This window comes from Eptesicus fuscus, chromosome 17 (genome assembly GCF_027574615.1).
Source record: "Eptesicus fuscus isolate TK198812 chromosome 17, DD_ASM_mEF_20220401, whole genome shotgun sequence".
Taxonomy (NCBI): domain Eukaryota; kingdom Metazoa; phylum Chordata; class Mammalia; order Chiroptera; family Vespertilionidae; genus Eptesicus; species Eptesicus fuscus.
Window position 1 is genome coordinate 373,270 of NC_072489.1, and position 24,379 is coordinate 397,648.

The following is a 24,379-nucleotide window of genomic DNA, read 5'->3' on the forward strand; positions in this document are numbered from 1 at the left end:
TAAAATCTGATTTGAGAATTTTTATATATGATGTGAGGTATGAGAAAAATTAATTTTATTGCATATCTAGCACCATTTGTTGAAAAAGCTGTCCTTTCTCTATTGAATTGCCTTTGTATTTTTGTCAGAAATGCCCTTGAACATGTATGTGCGTTCTATTCTGATCCTTAGATCAGTGTTTGTCTTTTTGCCAATGTCACACTCTTGATTACTATTCATTTTACTAGTGGCCTGTTGCATGAAATTCGTGCACATTAAAAGGGAATTAATTAGAGGAAATACTTTAATATTGCTATTTGCCCTTTCTCTATAATAGAAGTGTCAGAGATGAAAGAATATTAATAAAAATGTATATGGAAATCTCCCTCCTGTTAGAGTCTCGGGCGCACTGCAGGACCCAGAGTTAAGTCCCCGCACGCACTTCAAAAATGCAGGAGACCCAAACCCGGCCGGCCCCAACCCCATTGGGTGAGACCCAGACCCAGCTGGCCCCACCCCTGTCAAGCCCCTCTGGGAGTGGGGGGGGCACATCCTCAGATCCCCCAGCCCAGCGCTGGGTGGGGGGCGCAAGCTCAGGTCTCCTGGCCCAGCACTGGGGCAGGGTTGTGGCCTGAGGTCCCCTGTCAAGCCCTGCCAGGTGGGGGAGTGTGGCCTGAGGTCCCCAACCTGGCACTGGGGTGGGGGGTGCATCCTGAGGTCCCCCATCAAGCCCCATGGGACGGGGGGGCACGGCCTGAGGTCCCTTGCTCCGGCCCGGCACCATGCAGACTCAGGTCCCTGCTGTCTGGTCGTGACGTTACGGTGTCTGGGCTAATTTGCATATTCCTCTATTACATAGATAGCAGGTCTTGAGATGAAGTAATGTGACTCCTCCAATTTTGTTTTTCTTTTCAAAATTGCTTGATTATTTTAGTTTTTATGCCTCACTAGATAAGTTTAAGAAGTGGCTTTTCTATTTCTTAAAAAAATTATTCTCGGATTTTGGTTGGGAGGGTACTTATCTGTAGCAAATATGGAAGAGAATTGCCATTTCAACAATACTGTCTTTTAATCCATTAACAGTATGTCTCTCCCTTTACGTAGGTCATCTCTGATTTATTTAGTCAAATACTTTTGTTTTTAATATAGAGGGTTTGTCTATATTTTGTTAGATTTATACCTAGATGTATATTTTTAAATTTTAGATTTTGATTTTTCTTGGTTTTGTTTGTTTTTTGTTTTGTGGATTTGGGTTTATTGGGGTCATTTTTTTAAATTGTAATTTTTAGTTGTAGCCTGCAATATCGATAGTAGATTTCTGTATATTGGCCATATATCTTGTGACTTTCATAAATCATGAATTAATTCTAGTAGTATTATTGTAGATACTTTGGGAATTTTTTACAACAAAAATTATACTGACTAGAGATGGTTTTATTCCTTTCCTACTTGTCTTTTATTATTATTATTATTATTATTCACTTTATTGCAGTGAGTAGAAACTCCAGTGCAGTTGTGACTAGGAGTGCCTTGTTCCTGGTTTTAGGGGTAAAACATTATCTTTTACTGTTAAATATGATGTTAACTGTAGGTTATTTTAGAAGAACTTCATCAGGTTGAGCAACTTCCCCTTCTATTCCTACTTTGCTGCTGAGTTTTTATCATTTTCAGAAACTTTATCTGTATCTGTTGGGATAATCATATTGATCTTTTATCTCTTTTTTTTTTTTTTAAATATATTTTATTGATTTTTTTATAGAGAGGAAGGGAGAGAGATAAAGAGTTAGAAACATCAATGAGAGAGAAACATCGATCAGCTGCCTCCTGCACATCCTCTACTGGGGATGTGCCCGCAACCAAGGTACATGCCCTTGACCGGAATCGAACCTGGGACCTTTCAGTCCGCAGGCTGATGCTCTATCCACTGAGCCAAACCGGTCTTGGTGATCTTTTATCTCTTAATATGGTAAATTACATTCCTTTTCAACTATTGAACCAGCTTTACATTCCCAGCATCAACCTTGCTTGTTCATGCTTTTTCCTTTTTATGTATTGTTGAATTTGTGAAGGACTTTTGTGTTTCTGTTCATGAGGGATATTGACCTACAGTCTTGTTATACAGTCTTTGTTTGCTATCAGGAAAATGTTGGCCGCATTCAGTGATTTGAGTAATTTAATTTGATTGTTTTCTCTAAGATTGTATAGAATTGATATTTCTTCTTTAAATTTTGGAAGAATTTGCCAGGAAAATATCTGCCTTCCATTTTTCTCTTAAGGAAGGTTTAAGCTATGAATTAATTTCACTAATAATCATAGATATATACTCAAACTGTTCCATTTCGGATGAGTTTCGTTTGTGGTTTTTGAGTAATTTCTTCATTTCATATAAGTTGTCAAATTTGTGTGCTTAGTCACTCAGTATTATTACCTTACTAGCTTTTAATGCCCGTGACATCAATAATGATATTTCTGCTCCCATTGCCCGATTTCTGTCTTCTGTGTCCCTGCAAGGGTCTGATTTGTGCTTTCTGTCTTTTGCTCTTCGGCAGTTTTGCTAGAGGCTTTGCAGTTGTCAAAGAACCTGTTTTTGGTTTATTGATTTCTCTCTATTTGTTGGTTTTCAATTTCATTAACTTCTGCTCTTTATTATTTTCTGCTTATTCTGGGCTTTTTTGCTCCAGTTTTGAGTTAACACCTTTCTTTTCATATAAACAATCACATACAATAATTTTCTCTCTGTGCACTGCTTTAGTTGCCTTCCACAAATTTTGGTATGTAGTGTCTTCATTTTCCTTCAATTCCAAGTACTTTTTTGTTTACCCCCAGACTTCTTTTGACTCAGGCATGATTTAGAAGTTTCTGTTTACTCTCCAAGTGTTTGAATAGTACTACCCTTCTGTTACTGATTTCTAGGTAAATTCCTTTATGTTCAGAGAGCACACTTTGTCTATGTTCTATTCTTTTAAATTGAGCTTCTCAAATGTGAAGGTTCATGTCTTTCACCAAATTTGAGGTTTGTTTAATCATTATTTCTTCAAATATATTTTACTTAGTAGGCTCTATTTTTTTTTAAATATATTTTATTGATTTTTTACAGAGAGGAAGAGAGAGGGATAGAGAGTTAGAAACATCAGATGAGAGAGAAACATCGATCAGCTGCCTCTTGCACACCCCCTACTGGGGATGTGCCCGCAACCAAGGTACATGCCCTTGACCGGAATCGAACCTGGGACCTTTCAGTCCGCAGGCCGACGCTCTATCCACTGAGCCAAACCGGTTTCGGCCGTAGGCTCCATTTTTTGGGGGGGTTGTTTGTGAGGTGTGTGTTTGTTTGTTTGTTTGTTTGTTTTGCCAATCTTTTAATCTCTTCGTTGTTCAGGTTGGATGATTTCTGTTGATCTGCCTTAAAGTTCACTCCATCATAGCTAATGGTGGTACTTAGTCCATCTCATGTATTTTGGTTATTAAATCTTTTCAGTTCTAAATTTTCCATTTGTTTTTACTTTGTCTTATTTCTTTGCTGAGACCTTCTCTTTTAATTCCCTTCAAGAGTTTACCCTTACTTTTGGAGAATTTTTTTATAATAGTTCTATTAAAATCTCTTCCAGTTAATCCCAACATCTATGTTAATTTGGCATTGATGTCTGTTGACTGTCTTTTCCTGTGAATTGGTATTTCCCTTGTTTGTATGTTGAGTAATTTTGGTTCTTCATCTTGTTTAAATGCTCTGGAGAATATTGATTTTTATTTTTTTATAGCAGGCAAACAGTTTGCTTGGGTTGAGGCTACAGGTTCCACCTAGCCACTTTGAGATTGTGGTTTTAACATCAATTCTGTTTTCAAAGCCTCTGCCATACTCTCCAGCTATATTCTGAGTATACATCGTGCAGAGCTAGTTTGGGTCCTGCGCAGCGGTCTTAGTTTAGTGCTCAGTCATTGCTCTGATGTTAGAATCAGATCTCAGAAGTGCCTCTCAGGGAAGAACCTAGAAACTCAGGTACAACTTTCTGGAGTCGCTTTCCTGAGCTCCTGGTACTTCGCAACCTCCCTGGTGGTATCTGAGTTCCTGGACTCCCGATTTTCCTTTCCCCTGAAAGCTGATGTTCATATTTCCTGGTCTACTGCATAGTTCCCACAGCTACACACATGCTCAAGGCAGAATGGTGTGTGCTTGTGTGTCTCTCACTCCTTGAGGTTCCTGCTTTGCATGGGCAGAAAGATACTATTGATGTTTGAAATTAAGTCAAATTTTAAAGTCCCTCTTTTCTCAAATATATACTTGTATGTAGGCCTGGCCCTGGTTTCATATGTCAAGGTATTTACAGCAGAGCTGAACTTTTTACTGACATGAGTCTTGTAAAATTTTTCTTTTTAAGAACATACATAGAATAACATTTTTAAAGGTGTTGTTCTGAGAATAAGAATATTTGTTATTCATTAGGCCATTGCCTCCCCTTTCAAGTCAAATTCTGGATGTCCCTATGATACCACCAATAAATGTCATTTATGCTGGGAATTTGGCAGATGCTTATTTTTTCACTGTCAATCAGTATTACCAATTGAACTTTTCTATCTACACATTCCTTGGCCCCATCCCTTTAGCTACTGATTTAGTAGATGTACAGCACAATAAATAAAGAGGAAAATGACCTACATGCTTATGTCTCCTGTCTGGCACTCTTGTTTAATGCCAGATGTTTCCGTGGTCTGGGGGATTTCCTTCAGGACAGATACGTCTGAGAAAGATTGTGGTCATATTGCTCCTTGAAGGTTGTCAAATCCCTGGGTTTCCCAAGGCAGCTCGGTACCATCTGAACAAACACGGTGCCAGCCCACGGTTTTCCTGCCTCGGTGCGGGGCTCAGCTTCTCCCCGTGTCCCAGGTGTGTTCTTCACTGGCTCATCGTTCTTGAGGTTGTCTGTGAATCCTTGAACGTGCATTTCTTAGCTGGTTGTTCCAAACCATTTTGGCAAGGGACTTAATATTATCTTGTCATTTTCTTTATTGTGTTTAAGGACAAAAAAATAAATTTTTTAAAATTTTAAAAATTGAGGTATAGCATGCGTCCAGTACTGTTTCACTTGTACCAATCTTAGGTCTACACCTGGGGCTCTGCATAGCACGTGACCATGCCCCCTGCATGTGGTTCCCATCACCCTGGTGGCTCCGCAGTGCTCCTTCCCAGCCAGTGACCTCTTCCCCCTGAGTCAATCTCTGTTCTCTGATTTCTAACACCATTAGTTAGTTGTGCCTGTTCTCAGACTTTATAGAAGATGCAGAATATATACTCATGTATCTAGTATTTTTAATCAAATGTTTTTTTGGCCAATCCTTGCTGAGTTACTTAATATTACTGTTTCTGTCTCGTTTATACCCCCAAACACCACAGCTAAACCAAAGCAGATTTAATTTGACTTTTATTTTACCGTATTTTCCGGTGTATAAGACGACTTTTTAACCCAGGAAAATCTTCTATACGCCCAGTCGTCTTATACGCCAGAAAATACGGTACATTTTTCACAGGTGAGAGAATCTTAAAATTCTTTAGAAAATTTGTCATTTTTCTTTTCCCATTCTAAAAGTTTCAGTGGTGTTTTGCTTCACCTACTCATCTTATATAATACTAGTAGCCCGTTTGCACGAAGATTCGTGCAATAGACCTTCATTCACCTGGCTGCCTGCACCAGTTTTCTGCCGGCACCTGGGACCCAGGCCTTGGCTGTGGCCACCGCCTTCTGCCTTCTTTCAGGGTCAGGGCTTGGCCCCGGGCGGTGGCCTTGGGCTCGGCCACACCCAGCGTCCCTGCTAGGAATCGCAGGAGCCGACCCCCAGTGGCTTCCTGCGATCGGTGCAGGCTCCCCGCTGGTGCCCAAGGCCGGGAAAGCCTCGGGCGGCTTTCCCCAGCCTTGGGCTCGGCTGCACCCAGCGTCCTTGCACCAACGTCCCTGCAACGGTTTCCTGGTGGGCGTGTTTGGTGGGCGTGGCTTGGTTGGTGGGTGTGGCTTGGGCATAGCGAAGGTGCGGTCAATTTGCATATTTCTCTATTATAAGGTAATAAAAGCGTATTATGCAAATCGACTGAACAGCGGAATGACTGGTTGGCAGGGGGTGGGGCTAGCGAGCAGGTGGCACCAGGCCAGCCAAGGCACATGCCAGCAGGCAGAGGAAGGGGACAGCAGTGGAGGGGCGATGCACGAGGTGGGTGTGGAGCTGCCCCTTGCCAGCCAGTGCCATCCCCTGATCGACCTGTCCGGGCACCTCCCTCAGAGGGAGGCCAGACTGTGAGAAAGCAGCAGGCCAGGCTGTGGGACCCCCCCGCTCCCCAGGTGCACGAATTTTCATGCACTGGGCCTCTAGTATATTATGTTATTAACTAGCATTCCCATTGCAGGAAAAATCCTACAATATGGTTTCCTGCTGCACTCTACCCCGCCCCGCCTGCTCTCTTCCCTTCTCCCTCGTCCCGCCTTCGCCTTCTCCGCCAGCCCGCCTGCTTTTTTCCCTTCTCCCCTGCACCGCCTTCTCCGCCAACCCGCCTCCGCTCCTCCCTTCTCCTCCCCCCTGGCTTGCTTGCTTCTCCACAGCTTTGCTCCCTTCTTCAGCTCTTGGCTTCTTTCTACACTGTCTTGATATGCAAATTAGCTGCCATCTTGGGTGGGGTAATTTGCATACTCGTCCTGATTGGTTGATGGGCGTGGCTTGGCTGGTGGGCGTGGCTTGGGCGTAGCAAAGGTGCGGTCCATTTGCATATTTGTCTATTATTAGGTAGGATTTCCACAAATTTCTCTTGCCCTAGCTCTTTTTTTTCCACTTCAACATTTTTTTGTTCCTTTTACTACTCACCTGAGGATGTTTTTATTGATTTTAGAGAGAAGAAATGGGGGGGGGGGAGAGAGAGAGAGAGAGAGAGAGAGAGAGAGAGAGAGAGAAAGAGAAACATCAATTGGCTGCCTCCCATATGCTCCCTGACCGGGGATCTAACCCACAACCTAGGTATGTGCCCTGATGTATGGGATGACACTCCAAACAACGGAGCCACCTGGCCAGGCATGCTCTTCCACATTTCCTTCTACAAGTGCGTAGAGATGAAAGGGAGATTTCTACAACTTGTTTTCTATTTGTTCTTTGCTGTGCTAGCATTTAGTCTGGGGTGAATTAAGGTAACTGAATGCCCGCAGTTATGTATTAATCTCTATTTTCCTTTTCTTCCTTCTGACAGCATGATGGGAGTGGATCATTGCATGATATCCAGCTGTCATTGCCATCTAGTCCGGAACCAGAAGATGGCGATCAAATATACAAGGTATGACTAGGTAGTCATGCTGAATTTTTCAAAATTCTTTTTATTACTAAAATTAGACACACAGTGCATGAAATTCGTGCACGTGGGCAGGGGGTGTCCCTCAGTCCAGCCTGCACCCTCTCCAATCTGGGACCCCTCAGGGATGTCCGACTGCCCCTTTAGGCCCGATCCCAACAGGGCAGTGGACATCCCTCTCACAATCCAGGACTGCTGGCTCCCAACAGCTGGCCTGCCTGCCTACCTGCCTGATTGCCCCTAACCACTCCCTTGCCAGCCTGATCACCCTCTAACCACTCCCCTGCCAGCCTGATCAACACCTAACTACTCCCCTGCCGGCCCGATTTTCCCTAACTGCCCTCCCCGACCAGCCTGGTCATCCCTAACTGCCCTCCCCTGCTGTCCTGGTTGCCCCTATCTGCCCTCCCCTGCAGGCCTGGTCACTCCTAACTGCCCTTCCCTGCAGGCCTGGTTGCCCCCATCTGCCCTCCCCTGCAGGCCCGGTCACTCCTAACTGCCCTTCCCTGCAGGCCTGATCGCCCACAACTGCCCTCCCCTGCCAGCCATTTTGTGGTGGCCATCTTGTTTGTTGGAGTGATGGTCATTTTGCATATTACCTCTTTATTAGATAGGATTGGATTTTAGAACTTTGTGCTGGGTTCCGCTGGATGTTTCCCTGGTTTCGGCTGGGCTCACTCATGCCTCTGCTAGCTGATTGCTGCCCGGGGCCCGCAGCTCCTCTCCCTGTAGTCTTTCACCCAGCAGGTCATCCCTATCTTGTTCACTTGGTTGAAATATTAGGGGTCCTCATGGCAAGAGAAAGTGTCAGATTTTTTAAAGCCCAAGTTTTAAACTTGAACAACTTCGCCTTTCCCACCTTGTGTTTATCATAGGAAGTCATTAGGCCAGTTCAGATTTAAGGAGTTGAGAAATACACTGGAGAGGGAAGAGTTTGTATCCATTGTTTTAAATCTATATTATACAACTTTAAGAAAAAATCTGTGTGGCTGGTTAGTCTCTAACTTTTTATATATATAATATATATTTTTATTGATTTCAGAAAGGAAGGGAGAGCCCGCAACCCAGGCACGTGCCCTTGATGGAATCGAACCTGGGACCCTTCAGTCTGCAGGCTGACACTGTCCACTGAGCCAAACCAGCTAGGACTAGTCCCTAACTTTTTTAATGTTCAATAATAGTGTCATTGTTTGTGGTTTCTGTCCCCTCCCTCCTCCCCTTATGTACATTGAACTTGGCCATCATTCCCATGGTGAGAGACCATGTCTCTGCAGTCTCCTTGCTTTAAACTTCACAGAATTCAAACATGTCATTCAGCCTTTCTTTTCTCAAGAAACAGCCATAATATTCTGTGCAAATTTTTAACATCATTGTCATATCCCTATTGTACTATTTGCTACTGGATTTTTGCTCTCAGATGACCTCTTGAGGTCAGTCACTTTATTTTCCTTTTTAAAAAATTTATCTTTATTTTGAAAGTACTACAGAGGTCACCTTATTTTCCCCCACTAACCCCCTCTCCCCTGTTCCCCCTCCCTCACCCCGCCCCCCAGGCCTTCACTGCACTATTGTCTGTGTCGGTGGGTTATGCATGTAAGTTCTTTGGTTAATCTCTTCCCACCTCCTCCCCTCCTTCCCTCTGAGATACCTCAGTCTGCTCCATGCCTCCATGTTTCTGCATCTATTTTCTCGTCCTGCTCCATTCCTTCTAGGCAGACCATTCCTCGTCTTTCTTCCTTCTTTTTCAATATAAGACGCAGTAGCTGATAGTCCCTTTCTCCAGACGCTCCTGCACTTTCATCAGCAGATTCCTAGCTGTGTTTCCATGTCATCTAAAATGGTTTAGCAGTTTCCAAATGATGTAAATATGGTGACTTGTGTCATTACAAATTTAAGGTCTAAAATCTCCACTGGACCTGCCATGTCTCTAATCTCTCCTTTATCTCAGGACATCTCCCTCTCCCATTCCCCTGATAAACTGTCCAGACAAACTCTCCTCCAGCCCAGTTCTCAGCCACTCTTCTCAACTTCTTCAGTAGCTTTGTGCTCACCAAACAAGGTCACCTGCTACCTGCCACCCAACGTGCCTATATCAGGTGTCCTCTCATTCACTTTGCCCCGCTCCAGGGAAAGCGGCCACGGTGCTGTGGAGGACCCTGCTCTCCTCGTGTTCTTGTGACTCTTCTGCGCTGCTAAGGACCCGACTGCGTCTGCCGCTATGTCTGCTTCAGCGTGCTTTATCACTTCCTCTTCATCCTCAGTGTATGCAGTAAATCAGATAAACTTTTCCTTGCTTCTCCTTGAAACCCCTTCCAGTAAACATGGAAGTCTGGAAACTTAAAATAGCTGCTGATTTTAATGCTGTAGACGTTTGGTGTGCCTTTGGTCTTAAAAAGCTTTTTTTCCATGCTTTTTGAAATCCCTTTTACCCTTTTTTCTCTTGTTTCCTTTCTAGGTGCCTTTTCTTCTTTAGAATGTAGATTGATGTAGTTAGCCCAGTCCCCTTTCAACCTTTAATGTCATGATTTCACATATGACATGATTGGGAACATGTAAAGTCTTTCTTTAATATTTGATAATACAGTTGCCCATTGGAAATTTCCACTGTATGTTCCACCCATAGGTGCCTCTAATAGTATATTTAAAACTCACAAATATTACTTCCCCTCCTTTATTCTCCAATTCTTTTCATGGCACAACAGTTCACCATATCACCCAAGCTAGAAATACAAATGGAACTCATTTTTATGATTTTAATATTTTTAGTTATTAAATTGATTGGGGTAACATTGGTCAATAGGAACATATAGGTTTCAGGTGTGGGTTTCATGTTACAAGATCTGTATATTGCACTCCATGCCCACCACCCAGAGTCAAATCTTCTCCTGTCACCTTTATATTAGGACCCTGTTCTCACCCTCCCCTTCTCTCTGGCAACCACTACACTGCTGTTTGTGTTCACGAGTTTCAGTTTTATATCCCACATATGAGGGAGATAATATAATTTTTAGCTTTTCTGACTGAATTATTTCACTTAACATAATGTTCTCAAGGTGTATCCATGTTGCTGCAAATGACGGTATTTCATCCTTTCTTATGGCTGAGTAGTATTCCATTGTGTATATGTACTGCATCTTCTTTATCCAGTCCTCTATTGTGGGACACTATTGTTGTTTCCATGTCTTGGCCACCGTGAATAATGCTGTAATGAACATAGGAGTGCTTATATCTTTGCGACTACATGAATTCAAGGTTTTCGGGTATATACCCAGGAGACTGACTGCTGGGTTGTATGGTAGCTCTATTCTTAATTTTTTGAGGAATCACCAGACTGCTTTCCATAGTGACTGTACCATCTGAATTCCCACCAGCAGTGAATGAGGGTTCCCCGTTTTTCCACAGCCTCTCCAACACTTGTCATTGCTTGTCTTATTGATAAGGGCGCTCTACAGGTATAAGGTGGAATCTCATTGTAGTTTTGATTGGCATTTCCCTAATTGCCGGTGAGGTTGAACATCTCTTCATATATCTATTGGCTGTTCGTATGTCTTCTTGGGAGAGGTGTATTTTCAGGTCCTCTGCCCACCTTTTTAAAAATATATATTTTTATTGATTTCAGAGAGGAAGAGAGAGAGAGAAAACATCAGTGATGAGAGAGAATCATTAAGCGGCTGCCTCCTGCATGCTCCTTACTAGGGATCCAGCCCACAACCCAGGCATGTGCCCTTGACTAGAATCGAACCCAGTACCCTTCAGTCCACAGGCCAGTGCTTTATCCACTGAGCCAAACCAACTAAGGCCCTCTGCCCACTCTTTGATTGGGTTGTTTGTTTGTTGTTGAGTTTTACGAGTTTTTTATATATTTTGGAAATTAAACCTTTGTTGGAGCTACTGTTTGCAAATATCATCTTTGACCTGGGTGGCTGCCTCTTTGTTTTGTTGTTCCTTTTGCTGTGCAGAAGCTTTTTAGTTTTATATCGTCCCATTTACTTATTTTTGCCTTTATTTCCCTTGCCTTTGGGGTCAAGTCATAAAATATTCTCTACTGCCAAAGTCCATAAGTTTGGTACCTATATTTTCTTCTTCTATGTAACATCATTTTGGGTCTTATATTTAGGTCTTTGATCCATTTGTACATGGGGACAAACTGCATCCAGTTTCATTCATTTGCATGTGGCTTTCCAGTTTTCCCAGCACCATTTATTGAAGAGACTAGCTTTACACCATTTCTGGTTCCTTTGTCAAAAATTATCTGTCCATAGACATGAGGTTTTATAGCTGGGCTCTCTGTTCTGTTCTATTGATCAGTATATCTGTTTCTCTGCCAATGCCATGCTGTTTTGATTATTGTAGCTCTGTAGTGTAATACCTCCAGCTTCGTCCCTTTTTTCTCGTGATTGCTTTGGCTTTTTGGGTTCTTTTGTGGTTTCATGCAAATCTGATGATTTCTTGTTCTATTTCTTTAAAAAATGACATTGGGATTTTGATGGGGATTGCATTAAGTATGTACATTGCTTTGGGCAATATGGCCATTTTAATTATGTTGATTCTTTCAATCCATGAACATGGGATATTTTATGACTTTTCCAATCTCTTTTAATAATGTTTTGTAATTTTCAGCATATAGATCTTTTGTGTTCTTTGTTTAATTTATTCCTAGGGTTTTTTTTTTTTTGTTTTTGTTTTTTTTTTTTTTGTTGCAATTGCAAAAGGAATTGTTTTTTTCATTTCTTTTTTTGAAGTTTTGTTGTTAGTATACAGGAAGGCAGTGGATTTTTGCACATTGATTTTATATCCTACACCTTGACTGTATTTGTTTATTGTTTCTAATAGTTTTTCGGTGGAGTCTTCAGGGTTTTCTATATTCAGAATGATGTCGCCCACAAAAATTGACACTTTCCCTTTTTTCTTCCCAATTTGGAAGCCTTTTATTTCTTTCTCTTGCCTCATTACTCTGGGTCTTCCAGCACTCTGTTGAATAAGAGTGGTGAGAGTGGGCGTCCTTGTCTTGTTCCTGATCTTAGAGGAAAAGCTTTCAGTTTTTCACCATTAAGTATGATATTAGCGGAGAGTTTATCATATATGGTCTTTATTATGTTGAGTTACCTTCCTTCTATTCCTAGTTTATTGAGTGTTTTAATCATAAATGGATATTTTTATTGTCACAAATTATCCCTGTTTGCTCTAAGTTTTTTGGTGATCTTACTTGTAGTGTTGTGCCTTATGTTCTTTATTTCAGGTGGAATATCTCCCTTGAGTATTTCCTGCAATGGAGGTTTCATGGTGATAAAATCTCTCAAGAATATCTATATTTCTCATTCATATTTAAAGAATAATTTTGCTGGATATATTATTCGTGGCTGATAATATCTCTCTTTCAGGCATTTGAATATTTGGTTCCACTCTCTTCTGGCTTGTAGAGTTTCTGCTAAGAAGTCAGATGAGATTCTGATGGGTTTTCCTTTGTAGGTCACTTTCTTCTTTTCCCTGGCTGCTTTGAGGATTTTTTCTTTGTCATTAATTTTTGACAGTTTTGATGCCAAGTGCCTTGAAAAGGGCCTCTTTGGATTGAGGTAACTAGGTGTTCTGTTTTCTTCTTGGATTCGAGGATCTAGTTCTTTCCATAGATTTGGGAAGTTCTCATCCATCATTCTTTTTAATAGACTCTGTATTCCATGCTCCCTCTCTTCCTCCTCTGGAATATCTGCAGTTCTTATATTGCTTTTTTCTGATGGAGTCAAATAGGTCTTGTAGAGCGCTTTCATTTTTCTTAATTGTCTCTTCCTTCTGTGTCATATATTGGTTCCTATCTTTGATATCACTAGAATTGGTCCTATTTTCTATGCTCAGTAGTTTACTCTTTTGGAGGAGGGGGTGCTGTATAAGAAAGTCTTTATTGTAGAAGCTAGTAGCCAAGTAGCCATTGCTTTCAAGAAGCTACTAAAAAAACAGTCTTTCAAAACAGTCCCATACAGTAGGTAGCCACACACTGGCTAGGTAACGGAGATACATCTTTCTTACATAGTAGCAGCCTCCAACATAGGAGCTATTATCTGAGCAGCCGCACATTGCCTCTGGACCTACAGCCTCTCATAGTAGCCGCATATGAGCTCACTAACTGGCTGGTCAGCACCGTACTTTAATACCACTTAGACAAAAGAGGCTTCTTTTCAAATAATGGCCTCAATCATTAGGGTTAGAGAAGGGCACGCCTGCGCAGTCTGGATTGCTGTGTCCTTGCACCTGCTTATAGCATCTTAGCCATGAACGTTCTGATTAAGATTCCCACGCTCAGCGTGGCCTTGGACATCCGGCGTATTCTAAACAAGGCCTCTACACTCCACTTGGCCTTGAGCATCCGGGGTACTCTGACAGTGTTCCCATACTGCACCTCTTATGCTAGATGGCCTTCTAGGGGCACTCTGCCTACTTGCCAGCTCCCTAAACACAGAGTTCACAATAATAATATAAACTAACATGCTATGACCAGTACTCATATGTGGGGCCCTAATAGCAAAACTTGTAGGTTCCACCCCCTGGTGGAGTTCACATTTCCTGTCCCCACATGGGATGATGGTCTACTAGCCACTGTTGCTAGTGCCACAAAGACAGCCCAGCTGTCCTTCTCATGGCCAAAGGGCTACTCTGCCCAGTATCTGAATCGAACCACAGTTCATCTGTACTCAAATGGACAGTCACAGCTGTCCGTGTAGTAGGGTTCCCCCTATTTGACTCGTCCTTAGCACATATTGCCTCTGGGAGGATGACATGCCCTCTCAGAACGAACTAGGGAGTAGCTCTTCCACTCGAGCTTTATCCCTTCATAGGGTCTCACATGTCACAGGACCTCACAGGTCTGTAACTCCTGTGACAGAGGGCTGGTGCTCACCACTTCCCTCTGTTCCAAATGCCCCTCCCCCCAACTCCTACTTGAGTCAAGTGGGGTTTGTGCCACCCCCGACATGGGCGTGGTCACACGGGCCTGCAGGGCAGCACAGACTGCCTACTGTCTCTCAATGAGAGAGTATTGGCTCCCAGTTTTCTTCTGTAACTGCGACCAAAATCTGATGGGTACCCTCCTCTGTTCCCTTGGGTGACTGCCTTCTTGGCAGCTAGGTACCCTCTACTTCTGGGGTTCAACCCCACATCACCGCTTCCAGGATAGCAGACACGTGGCCGTAGCATCAGCGCTCAGTGGGGAAGTGGACACTCACCAGTCTCCTGAAGACCAGTCAGCACAGTTGCAAATGGGGAACTCTTACTAGCTCCGTCCCCACTGCTTTCAAGATCCTGGGCCCCTGCTCCACCCCTGCAGCTGCTGGCTGTGTTGTCCCTGTCATCCCGGTGGTCCCCCCTAGCTCTTCCCCCCGCCCCCCACTCTCACTGCTGCCCTTGGCTCAAAGTGGCTCTGAATGGGGGGAAGGGAATCATAGCGAGAATAAGTATGCACATTGCAAAACACTCCTGCAGCATCTGGCCTCTCTTCTTACTCCCAGCAGTGGTGGCAGCTGGGCATGGTGGCGGCGCCATCTGTGGATCTCTCGCTGGATCTCTCGCTGGGTGGCGGCTCAGGGAGTCCAACTCAGGCGTCTGGCCCCTGGAGGCCGGGTCCGTAGCTGCTCCCACTGCGGCTGTGTCACACCAGTTGATGGCGGCCTGCTTCCAAGTCCTCTAGGGGTGTCAAGAGTCAACATGATCTCCGATGGGGCACTTACCCCAAATCCTGTCATGACCCGAGTGTCGGGGAGCACTCACTGCTCCATATCCTCTCTCCACTGGTGCAGAGGCTCTTCATCCTGTCCGACTGTGCCCGTCGTCCATCCGAGCCCCTCTGCCAGGCTGGACCTGTGTGTGATGTGCTAATGTATTGCTAATGCTGCACATTGCCGGGCGATTCTCAGATTAGACTGACAAATAGTGTTGTTGTCTACAAATACTGCTGTGCGTGAGCTGAACTTTTCACAAAGGTGAAGGGAGATACATGGTAGGAATACTTGTTCTTCCTCTTTCCTCACATTCCACTTGACGTTTCTTTAGGGAAATGGTCTGCGCTGGGATGGTCAGAAGGGATTAACCCTAAAGCCCACTATTTTAGTCAAGGGCCCGGTGCCTCTTCCACCTGTCTCTTTCCCATTGCCTCTCTTCTCACAGCACTTAGGTTTCTTATCATCAGATTCGTGAGTGAGGCAGGGTGACCACCTGGTCTCCTGCCCTGGGCTGCCCTGGCACGGGAGGCGAGCTCGCGGTGGCCCCTGCAGCCCCGGCTGAGCGGCTGGAGGCAGACGGCAGTGCGGCTGCCGCGCAGGACGGGCCGCAGTAGTTCACTCAGTCTCCTTAGTTGCGGGCTTCGTTTCCAGGATTTCCGATAGGTTCTTTTTTGAAGTTTTAATTTCTTTGATAAAGTAGTCATTTTGCTTATTGACTTGTTTCTGAATGAACTGAATTGTCTGTCATTATTTGCTCATATCTCATTGAGTGTTTTCAGAACTGCAGTCTTGAAATCTGTCAAGATTATATCACATTTCCATGTGTTCTGACCTGCTTTCTGGGGATTTTTCACTTTCTTTCTGGTCATTGTCTTTACTGTAGTCCTTCATGGTATTTGCTGTCCTCCTTTGCTTTCTCGTTTATCTCTGAAGAAGTCTTTCTACTATTTTCCTGTAGATGGTGCTGAATTACAAGATTTTCACCTCTGTGTTTTCCTAGACTGGAGCCTCCCTGGCTTCAGTGAGCAATACAGTCGGGATGTGGTTCAGTGATTGAGCTTGAACCTGTGAAACAGGAGGTCACAGTTCAATTCCCGGTCAGGGTACATGTCCCGATTGTGGGCTCAAATCCCAGTGTGGGGCGTGCAGGAGGCCTCTTATCAATGATTCTCTCCCATCATTGATGTCTCCCCTCCCCCGACCTTTCTCCTCCTTCCTCTCTGAAATGAAAAGCAAAAAACAATACAGCCGGTCGCCGGGCGTGCGCACCTGGCCGCTTCCGGGGTGCAGAGATTCTCGAAGGACTCAGAGGTCAGCAAGCGTGGAGTCTCCCACCCCATGTCCCCCAGGGGCTCATCTGTCCGTGCTCGGCAGCGAGCGGAGCCGTCCCCTCAGCCGGAGACCGCCGGGGGAACCGCACCGAGCACGCTCCAGGCCGCCATTGTGTCGCCAGAGCCGTAGTTCTTAAAGTGTGGTCTTTGGGTCACCGGCATCAGCATCATCCCGCGTCCCCCTCTCTTTTATTCTAGTTGTAGAGCATCTGCTCAGCCAGCCCTCCGGTGGTTCTGGATGGTGTCTGCTCTGTTTTCCTGTTGTAGTTTCAAAATTGTTGTGGTAGGCAACGATCAGGCGGCCGCCCTATGCCGCCATCTTGGGCTGCCGCTGCAGACCCGAGCACTGTCGCAGCGACCTCGGACCAGCCCACCACCGCGCACCGGGCACACCGGAGCTTCGCCGAGCCCGCTGCCCAGCGAGTTCCGCGGCAGCCGCCCCGGAGCTTTGAGAAAATGGCCGAAGGAATTGCTGAGAAGGAATTGACCGATGGGAGTTGGGATCGGGAAGACGAAGCCCCGCTGGGTCCCGGGTCCAGGTCTGGCCGCGTGCCCCTGGGTCCGAGCGAGGCCACGCGCCCCTGGGTCCGGGTGAGGCCACGCGCCCCGGGGCCCAGGTGATGCTGGGTCCCGGGTCCGGGTGAGGCCGCGCGCCCCTGAGTCCGGGTGAGGCCGCACCCCTGGGTCCGGGCAAGACCAAACCAGAGGGAGTCGGACCTGCATTACCACCATTTATCCACCATCCAGAACTGAAAAGTCAGTGCTGACATGCACACATAAGGAACTGGTGGACATTGAAATTGGGTCTCAAAAGAACTGTTGGTCCAGAAAGAAACTCACTACAGACTGATTCATTTGCCTGTCAGCATAACTATTATTGCTTGTCTCACATTCGGTTCTTATAAGTATATTTCTAGTAACACATGATCTCACTCATCTAGGGGAAATGATGAACAACATAGACTGATGAACAAGAACAGACCCAGAAACAAGGAGGCATCGATCGGACTGTCGGGCCTCAGAGGGAGGGGAGGAGAGGGTGGGGGTAAAAGGGGAGAGATCAACCACAGGACTTGTGTGCAAGCATATGAGCCTAACCAGTGGTTAAGGACAACAGGGGGGTGGGGGCATCTGTGGGGAGGGGTGTGGGATGGGAATGGGGGGATGAGGACAAATATGTGACACCTTAATCAATAAAGAAATTAAAAAAAAACAACACACAATACAGCCATGCTGCTTGGGGTGGGGTTTGTTTTGCCCTCACTGTAATGGTGATCTCTGACCTCCATGCAGTCTTGCCCCAAGCACCCCTCTGGGGCTCAGTCACAGAGAGAAGCAGCGGTTCCACTGCAGCAGCTCTTGGTTTACAGACCTTAGCTCCTGGGCCCGACTCCCAGGGCAGCGGGAGGGGAGTTTGGGGAGTCCAAGTGGCAGCAGGGCTCTCTGGTTCTGTTTCTGTTTGATACACCACCGCCCTGGACAACAGTGCTCTGTCAGGCGTCTGCTGATTCAGACACTTCTCTCTCACACAGGCTGCTGGCCCTGCTGGGCTGCCCCCCCCCCCCCCCCCCCCCCCCCGCCCGCACGTGCAGCTCTCTGTTCCTCCTGGCCCAAGGAAGCGCCTGCTACTGCCTGCTTTTCCTCCCCTCTCCCAGCCCAGCCACCAGCTCCCAGCTGCAGGCTTTCCTCCTTCTCATCTCCCCCCTTATTCCCGGGTGCCCACCTTTAGTTGTTTCGGTGCACAGTCGCTCAGGCACGCGTCTAATGCTGAGCAGGGACTTCTTTGTTGAATTATAGGTGGTTAACTTGTAGAAATGTCAGCGGAGAGGAACAGAAGCTCCGTTAGGCCGCCATTCCTCTACGGAACTCCTTCAGATGTCACTCTTGACTGCTCCTCTGGGTTCTCCTCTCACATCCAGCGAATCACCAAAATCTTCTAATGTGATTTTACTGCTCTCCCTTCTCACCCCTGTTATCACTCTTGTGTGTCAGGCTTCTACTTGTCTGGAGTATTACATCTTGACAGTAAGTTTCCTGGCCTAGTTTTGTTGTTGATGTTGTCAAGTGTGTCTTCAAAACAGCTGTCAAAGACATCTCAAATGCAAATTCATGTGTCACTCCCTGGCTTGGGCCATATTGATACTCGGGGCCCTCTGATCTGGCCATTGCCTAGTAATTGACCACATTGCTCCCACCACAGCTTTTGTGCATTGGCACCACTTGTAGTTCTCCAAATGTGCTGTGCTTGTCCTCATCCCGTATCGTCTACAACACTCAGCCTCTCTCACCCTAAAACCCAAGACCTGTCACACTTCTGTGTCTTCAGAACATTTTATTCATCCTTTAAAGCTCTCCTGGAGCTAACCCATCCCCTGTTGCATTCTCCTTTGCTGATCTTCATGTGTAAAATCCTTAGAGCAGTGCCTGTCATATGACGAGTGCTGTGTACATGGTGCTTATCAGTGGTATTACTAATTGTATTTTGGTTTTATTTTGGGGTCCTTTCCTCCATCAGTGGCAGAACTTAACACTGACTGAGTGATGGCTAACTAGTACTCCATCAAGTTGTATTTCAATTGTTCCCTATAGGACAGGTGTATATTTGTAAACTTTCAGATAATACCTTGTTGTAAGTTTTCTCATACATAGGACCGTTTCTTTGGCATAGATTCCTAGAAATGGGATAACCAAGTCAAAGACTGCAAGTATTTCTATGACTCTTGGATAGCCATATGTTTGTCTTTTGTGGTATCTTATAATTGCCATATTTTCCTGCAGTCAATTTTTTTTTTTTTTCGTTAATATTACTAGAGGGTTGGTGCACGAAATTTGTCCCTAGGCCTGGCCCACAATCAGTGCCTATCAGGGCCTTCCTTCCCCTGGTTGCCAGCTGCCAGCCGGGGCCTTCCTTCATTCTGCACTGCCCCCTGGTGGTCATAGTGCACAATCGAACTCCCGGCCATTTGAATTCCTGAGGGGACAATTTGCATATTAGCCTTTTATTATATAGGATTTTTTTAGATAGGGCCCTAGCTAGTTTGGCTCAGTGGATAGAGCATAGGCCTGCAGACCAAAGGGTCCCAGTTCGATTCCGGTCACTTACCTTGGTTACAGGCTCCTCCCAGCCCTGGTCAGGACTCATGCAGGAGGCAACCAATCGATGTGTTTCTCTCACATCGATATTCCTCTCTGTCTTTCCCTCTCTCTTCCACTCTCCCTAAAAATCATTGGAAAAATATCCTTGGGTGAGGATAAAAACAAAACAAAAAAGAAATGTGATAGGGAATAAACACATGACTTTCCTCTCCTCTCTCTGCCAGATCAAAGAGATTCCAGTTTGCTCAGTTGACAAAAGCCAGAGACCAAGGAAGCTCTTGATTAATCTCCTCACACCCCTTCCCAAATTGTTATTTTCCTCTCTTACCCAGCTCCATAGAAAGAGCCATCTATTCACTTGTTCAAACCAAAAATATAAAATCATTCTTACTTTTTTCTCTTTCCTCAGACATTGCAACCAATCCATTAATAAATCTTACGAGTTCTACCTCAAAAAGCTATCGCTCAGATATTCTTTCCTCTCCATATATCACATTTCTTGTGTAGATTTCAGAAATAGCTTCGTACAGATCATTGTGCTTGCTTTCTCAGCCTTTTCTACTCTCTACATAAAATGCCAAAGACCTCAGAGTGACCTTTAAAAAATGCCTCTGCTTGGAGTCTACCCAAACGTTCCCTGGCATGTGACTCAAACCCAAACGTTTCATTTTGGTAAAAACGTTCTATGTGGCTTGCTTCCTACTTACATAACAGCATTTTAAAAAATCATTTCTTCCTCATTGTAATGCTTACTTGCTATGTTAAAGTCTTCGTAAAATATCTGTTTCTGATCCCTTGTTAAAGAAACCGCAAGTCTTTTTGTTCCTAACAGATCTGAAGGAGATGGCATACCTTTGCTCAGTAACAATACATCCTAATTATTTGCTTGCATGTTTTTCTCTCTGGAAACATGATAGTATTATTCATACACACATACACACACACACACACACACACACACACACACACATATTCTAGTATCCTTGCTTGCACTACTTCTTCAGTATGTATTTCTGGGTAATTGAATAGTAGTAAACAAAATAGGCTAGCTATAAGGTAATGATACTTTATATTTAAAAATATAACAGGATTCTGGCTTAACTTGATAATAGATTTCCATTTAATACTATAAGAATTTCTTATAGAGTAAGTTGACTCAAGCAGTTTTCAGAAAAGTGGCTTCTCAAAAAATAATCTTTTTAAAAATATTTTTTATTATTTTTAGAGAAAAGATAAGGGAAAGAAGAGAGAAAGAAAAACATCCATGTGAGAGTAAAACATTGATCGGCTGCCTCCTGCACAACCCCTACCTGGGACCGAGCCTGCATACCGGGCATGTGCCTTGATCAGTAATCGAACTGGCAACCTTTTGGTGCACAGGGTTTCGCCCAGCCAACAGCCACACTGGTCAGGGCTCTCCTGATTTTGGAACCAGCCATGAAATAACTCTTCCTTTAACTATACTGTTCCCTCTGCTTGTTGTGCCCTTCATTTTCAGTGACAGGCACATCTTATACATCCCTTAAAATTTAGCTGGAGTTAACTGTTTTGTATGTAACTTGTACTATATAGCCTATGTCCCAGTGTTTTAATCTGTAAAATGGGGATAATAGTACCTCTCAGGGTTGTAGTCAGGATAAAATGCGTTGATACCTAAAAGTACTTAGTTCTTGGCCCCTGTTGAGTACTCAATGAATGTTAGCTGTTGCTGCTAATGTTCAATTTTTACACATCAAATTCCATTAGAATATGAATTCATAGAAAACTAAAATGTGTTTTTTGTGTTATTTTTTAGGCTAATAGCTGGAATATTTAAGAAGAATTTTTACCTTGAATAAATTAATCATTCATTGCTCAGTCTTCATCGTTGATTTAATGTTTCTCATTAGAGTATTTTAAATGTCATTAAATACTTCATGTTAAATTTTTTGTAATATTTCAGAATGAAGATTTATTAATTGAAATAAAACAACTTAAAGAGGAAATAAAGAAAAAAGATGAAAAAATCCAACTATTAGAACATCAGCTTGTAAGTATTATAGTATAGTATGTGAAGTGAAGACTTTTTAAACTGGTAGCCAGAATTTAAACTTGGCTTTATTTTTGGCTTTCAAAGTTGCACTATTATATTATTTTTAGGTGATGTGCACTCTAAAAGTATGTGGTTCAACTTATAGTCTAAATAGTAAACATTCAAGGTGAAAATAAAATCTTTGTCCATTCATTTTCAGTGGCCTTATGTTTTGGGGTTTTTAAATTCACCAATTTACAGTCATTTTATTGATACAGGGTAAATGCCTTTTTTTAATGTGTTTTTAAAGAAGTGAGTACTGGTGAGCTGAGAACAAGGGGTTTTCTCTCTGTGATAGCAGAAGGAAACTGGGTATCAGACTCGATACCTGCACGGCTGTCTGTTGGAGACCATGAAGAGTGTTCTAAGGAAATGGTTCTCCTCTGTGAGTGATGCTGAGGAGAATCTTTATAATTGTATAGTGGTTACAGATTCAAATATATTCAAATATATTTCCACATGAAAATACATACACTGTCTCGAAGTTAAATATAATTTAGTTTCTAATAATATAAAAGGCCAGGATAACAAGAACATAATGGCATAAAAATACCAACAAGCCAAGGAAAATCTTTGTTGGAAATGAAAAGCATATTACTAAAAACTAGGTTTTCCTAATTATGGAAAACTCAGATACTTGCCAATTCTTACTCTTCATCTGATAGCACACAGACACAGAGAGGAACTTATTTCCAGAATCACACTAGAGAAGAGAGAATAAGTCATATGCTTGGCTTAAGATGAATGTTTTATATTATCTTTCCTTCTTTACACACCTCCTAAATATGTGAAAAGTCCTATTGGAGTGAATACCTAGAGACTCTTAAGTTGACTCTTGAATTGAACAACATGGGATTGAACTATATGGGTCCACTTATACACAGTTTGTTTTTTCAGTAAATTCATACAGTATTATAAGTGTATTTTCCTTATGATTTTCTTAATAACGTTTGCTTTTCTGGAGCTTTATTATAAGAATACAGTATATATCCACTCATCTGATATCAACCAAAGACTTGTATGCTTATATGCATAACCCATGGATACAGACAATAGGATGGTGAAGGCCTGGGTAGGGGTGGAAGTGGGCTAGAAGAGGTCAATGGGGAAAGAGGGGACATGTGTAATACTTACAATAATAAAGATTTTTTTTAAAAAAAGAATACAGTATATAATACATGTAACATATAAAATATGTATTAATCAACTATTTATGTTATTATGGCTCTGGTCAACAGAAGGCTATAAGTAAACCTTTGGGGGAATCAAAAGTTATATGCAGATTTTCAGTTGCACAGGAGGTTGACACACCTAAATCCCACATTGTTCAAGAGTCAATTATATATTGAACTAGAGGCCTGGTGCACTAAATTCGTGGAGGGGGAGAGGGGAGGTGTATATATCCCTCAGCCCAGCCTGCACCCTCTCCAATCTGGGATCCCTCTCACAATCCAGAACTGCTGGCTCCCAACTACTTGCCTGCCTGCCTGTCTGATTGCCCCTAACCGCTTCTGCCTGCCAACCTGATCACCCACCAACCACTCCCCTGCCAGCCTGATAGACGCCTAACTGCTCCCCTGCCGGCCCGATTGCCCCTAATTGCCCTCCCCTGCAGGCCTGGTAACCCCCAACTGCCCTCCCCTGCAGGCCTGGTCACGCCCAACTGCCCTCTCCTGCAGGCCAGGTCCCCCCAACTGCCCTACCCTGCAGGCCCAGTCACCCCCAACTGCCCTCCCCTGCTGGCCTGGTCCTTCCCAATTGCCCTCCCCTGCAGGCCTAATCCTCCAAACTTTGCTTCCCTGCTGGCCTGGTCTTCCCCAACTCCCCTCCCCTTCAGGCCTGGTCCCCCCCAACAGCCCTCCCCTGTAGGCCTGGTTGTTACTAACTTCCCTCCCCTGCAGGCCTGGTCCCCCGCAGCTGCTCCCCCCTGCTGACCTGGTCCCCCCCCCCCCCCCTGCAGGTCCCCTGCAGGCCTGGTTGCCCCCAACTGCCCTCCCCTGCAGGCCTGGTTGCCCCCAACTGCCCTACTCTGCAGGCCTGGTCACCCCCAATTGCCCTCCCCTGCAGGCCATCTTGTGGCGGCCATCTTGTGTCCACATGGGGGCATCCATCTTTGACCACATGGGGGATGGACATCTTGTGTGTTGGAGTGATGGTCAGTTTGCATATTACCCTTTTATTACATAGAATTTTGTTTTAATAACCATCTCATTTCTTAGGAATTGGAAATATGTCTGTACTACAAGAAGTGGAAAATGTCACTACTTACAGATATCTTTTTGTTTTAATTAGATTTTATTTTATAAATGGAAATTGGAATGATCCAATTGCAATTAAGATAAATTTTGAATATTAGTAATTGGGCCACACCAGCACAGCCAAGGGTTCGGCGAGCCTGAGGGAGGGCGGTTAAGGATTAAGAAAAATGATAGACAAGAGAATAAGCTGGGTCTAGGTGGATCTTCTGTGCCTTGCTGAGGCCACAGAACAGATCCAGACTGCAAAGCTGATGCTTTATTTATAGTCAGGGACAAACAAGGCAATTGACAATGTTCTTGTAAGTTTCACTTGTTTTGGCAGCACTTGCTGCCCCTCCCACAGCCCACTAGCTACCCAGGAAAGATCTAGGGAGCAGTCACAAGATCAGGTTTAATTATGCTAAGAGGACTGTGCCCTCCAAGCTGGGACTTGTTTGCGACTTTGCCAGCAGGTCAGTCCGAGGCTTAACCCTATAACCGCTCCCTACAGGTAATTATTTTTAAAGTAGAAACTTACAATTTTAGCTTGATGCAATAGTCAAGAATTTGTTATATAGGTATCCCTACAAGAAAGTATATTTACCTCTATTGGAGTTATTTAACAAATAATAAGGTTATAT

The 24,379-nt window shown here is 44.1% G+C and overlaps 1 protein-coding gene across 13 annotated transcripts in view; it reads left to right on the forward strand.

The window, feature by feature from the left end:
• CCSER2 (coiled-coil serine rich protein 2) overlaps window positions 1–24,379 on the forward strand; it is a 221,163-nt gene that overhangs the window by 169,644 nt on the left and 27,140 nt on the right. For 10 of the 13 annotated variants that reach the window (XR_008558819.1, XM_054729279.1, XM_054729277.1 and 7 more), the window contains 2 exons: window positions 7,199–7,282; window positions 21,373–21,459. Coding sequence is in view for 10 of the 13 variants with exons in the window: in XM_054729279.1 (XP_054585254.1) it covers window positions 7,199–7,282; window positions 21,373–21,459 (171 nt within the window). In the remaining 3 variants the exon portion in view is untranslated. Of the gene's footprint in view, window positions 1–7,198; window positions 7,283–8,339; window positions 8,366–21,372; window positions 21,460–24,379 lie in introns of those variants that run through there. The other 3 variants (XR_008558818.1, XM_054729280.1, XR_008558820.1) reach the window with 3 other exon arrangements.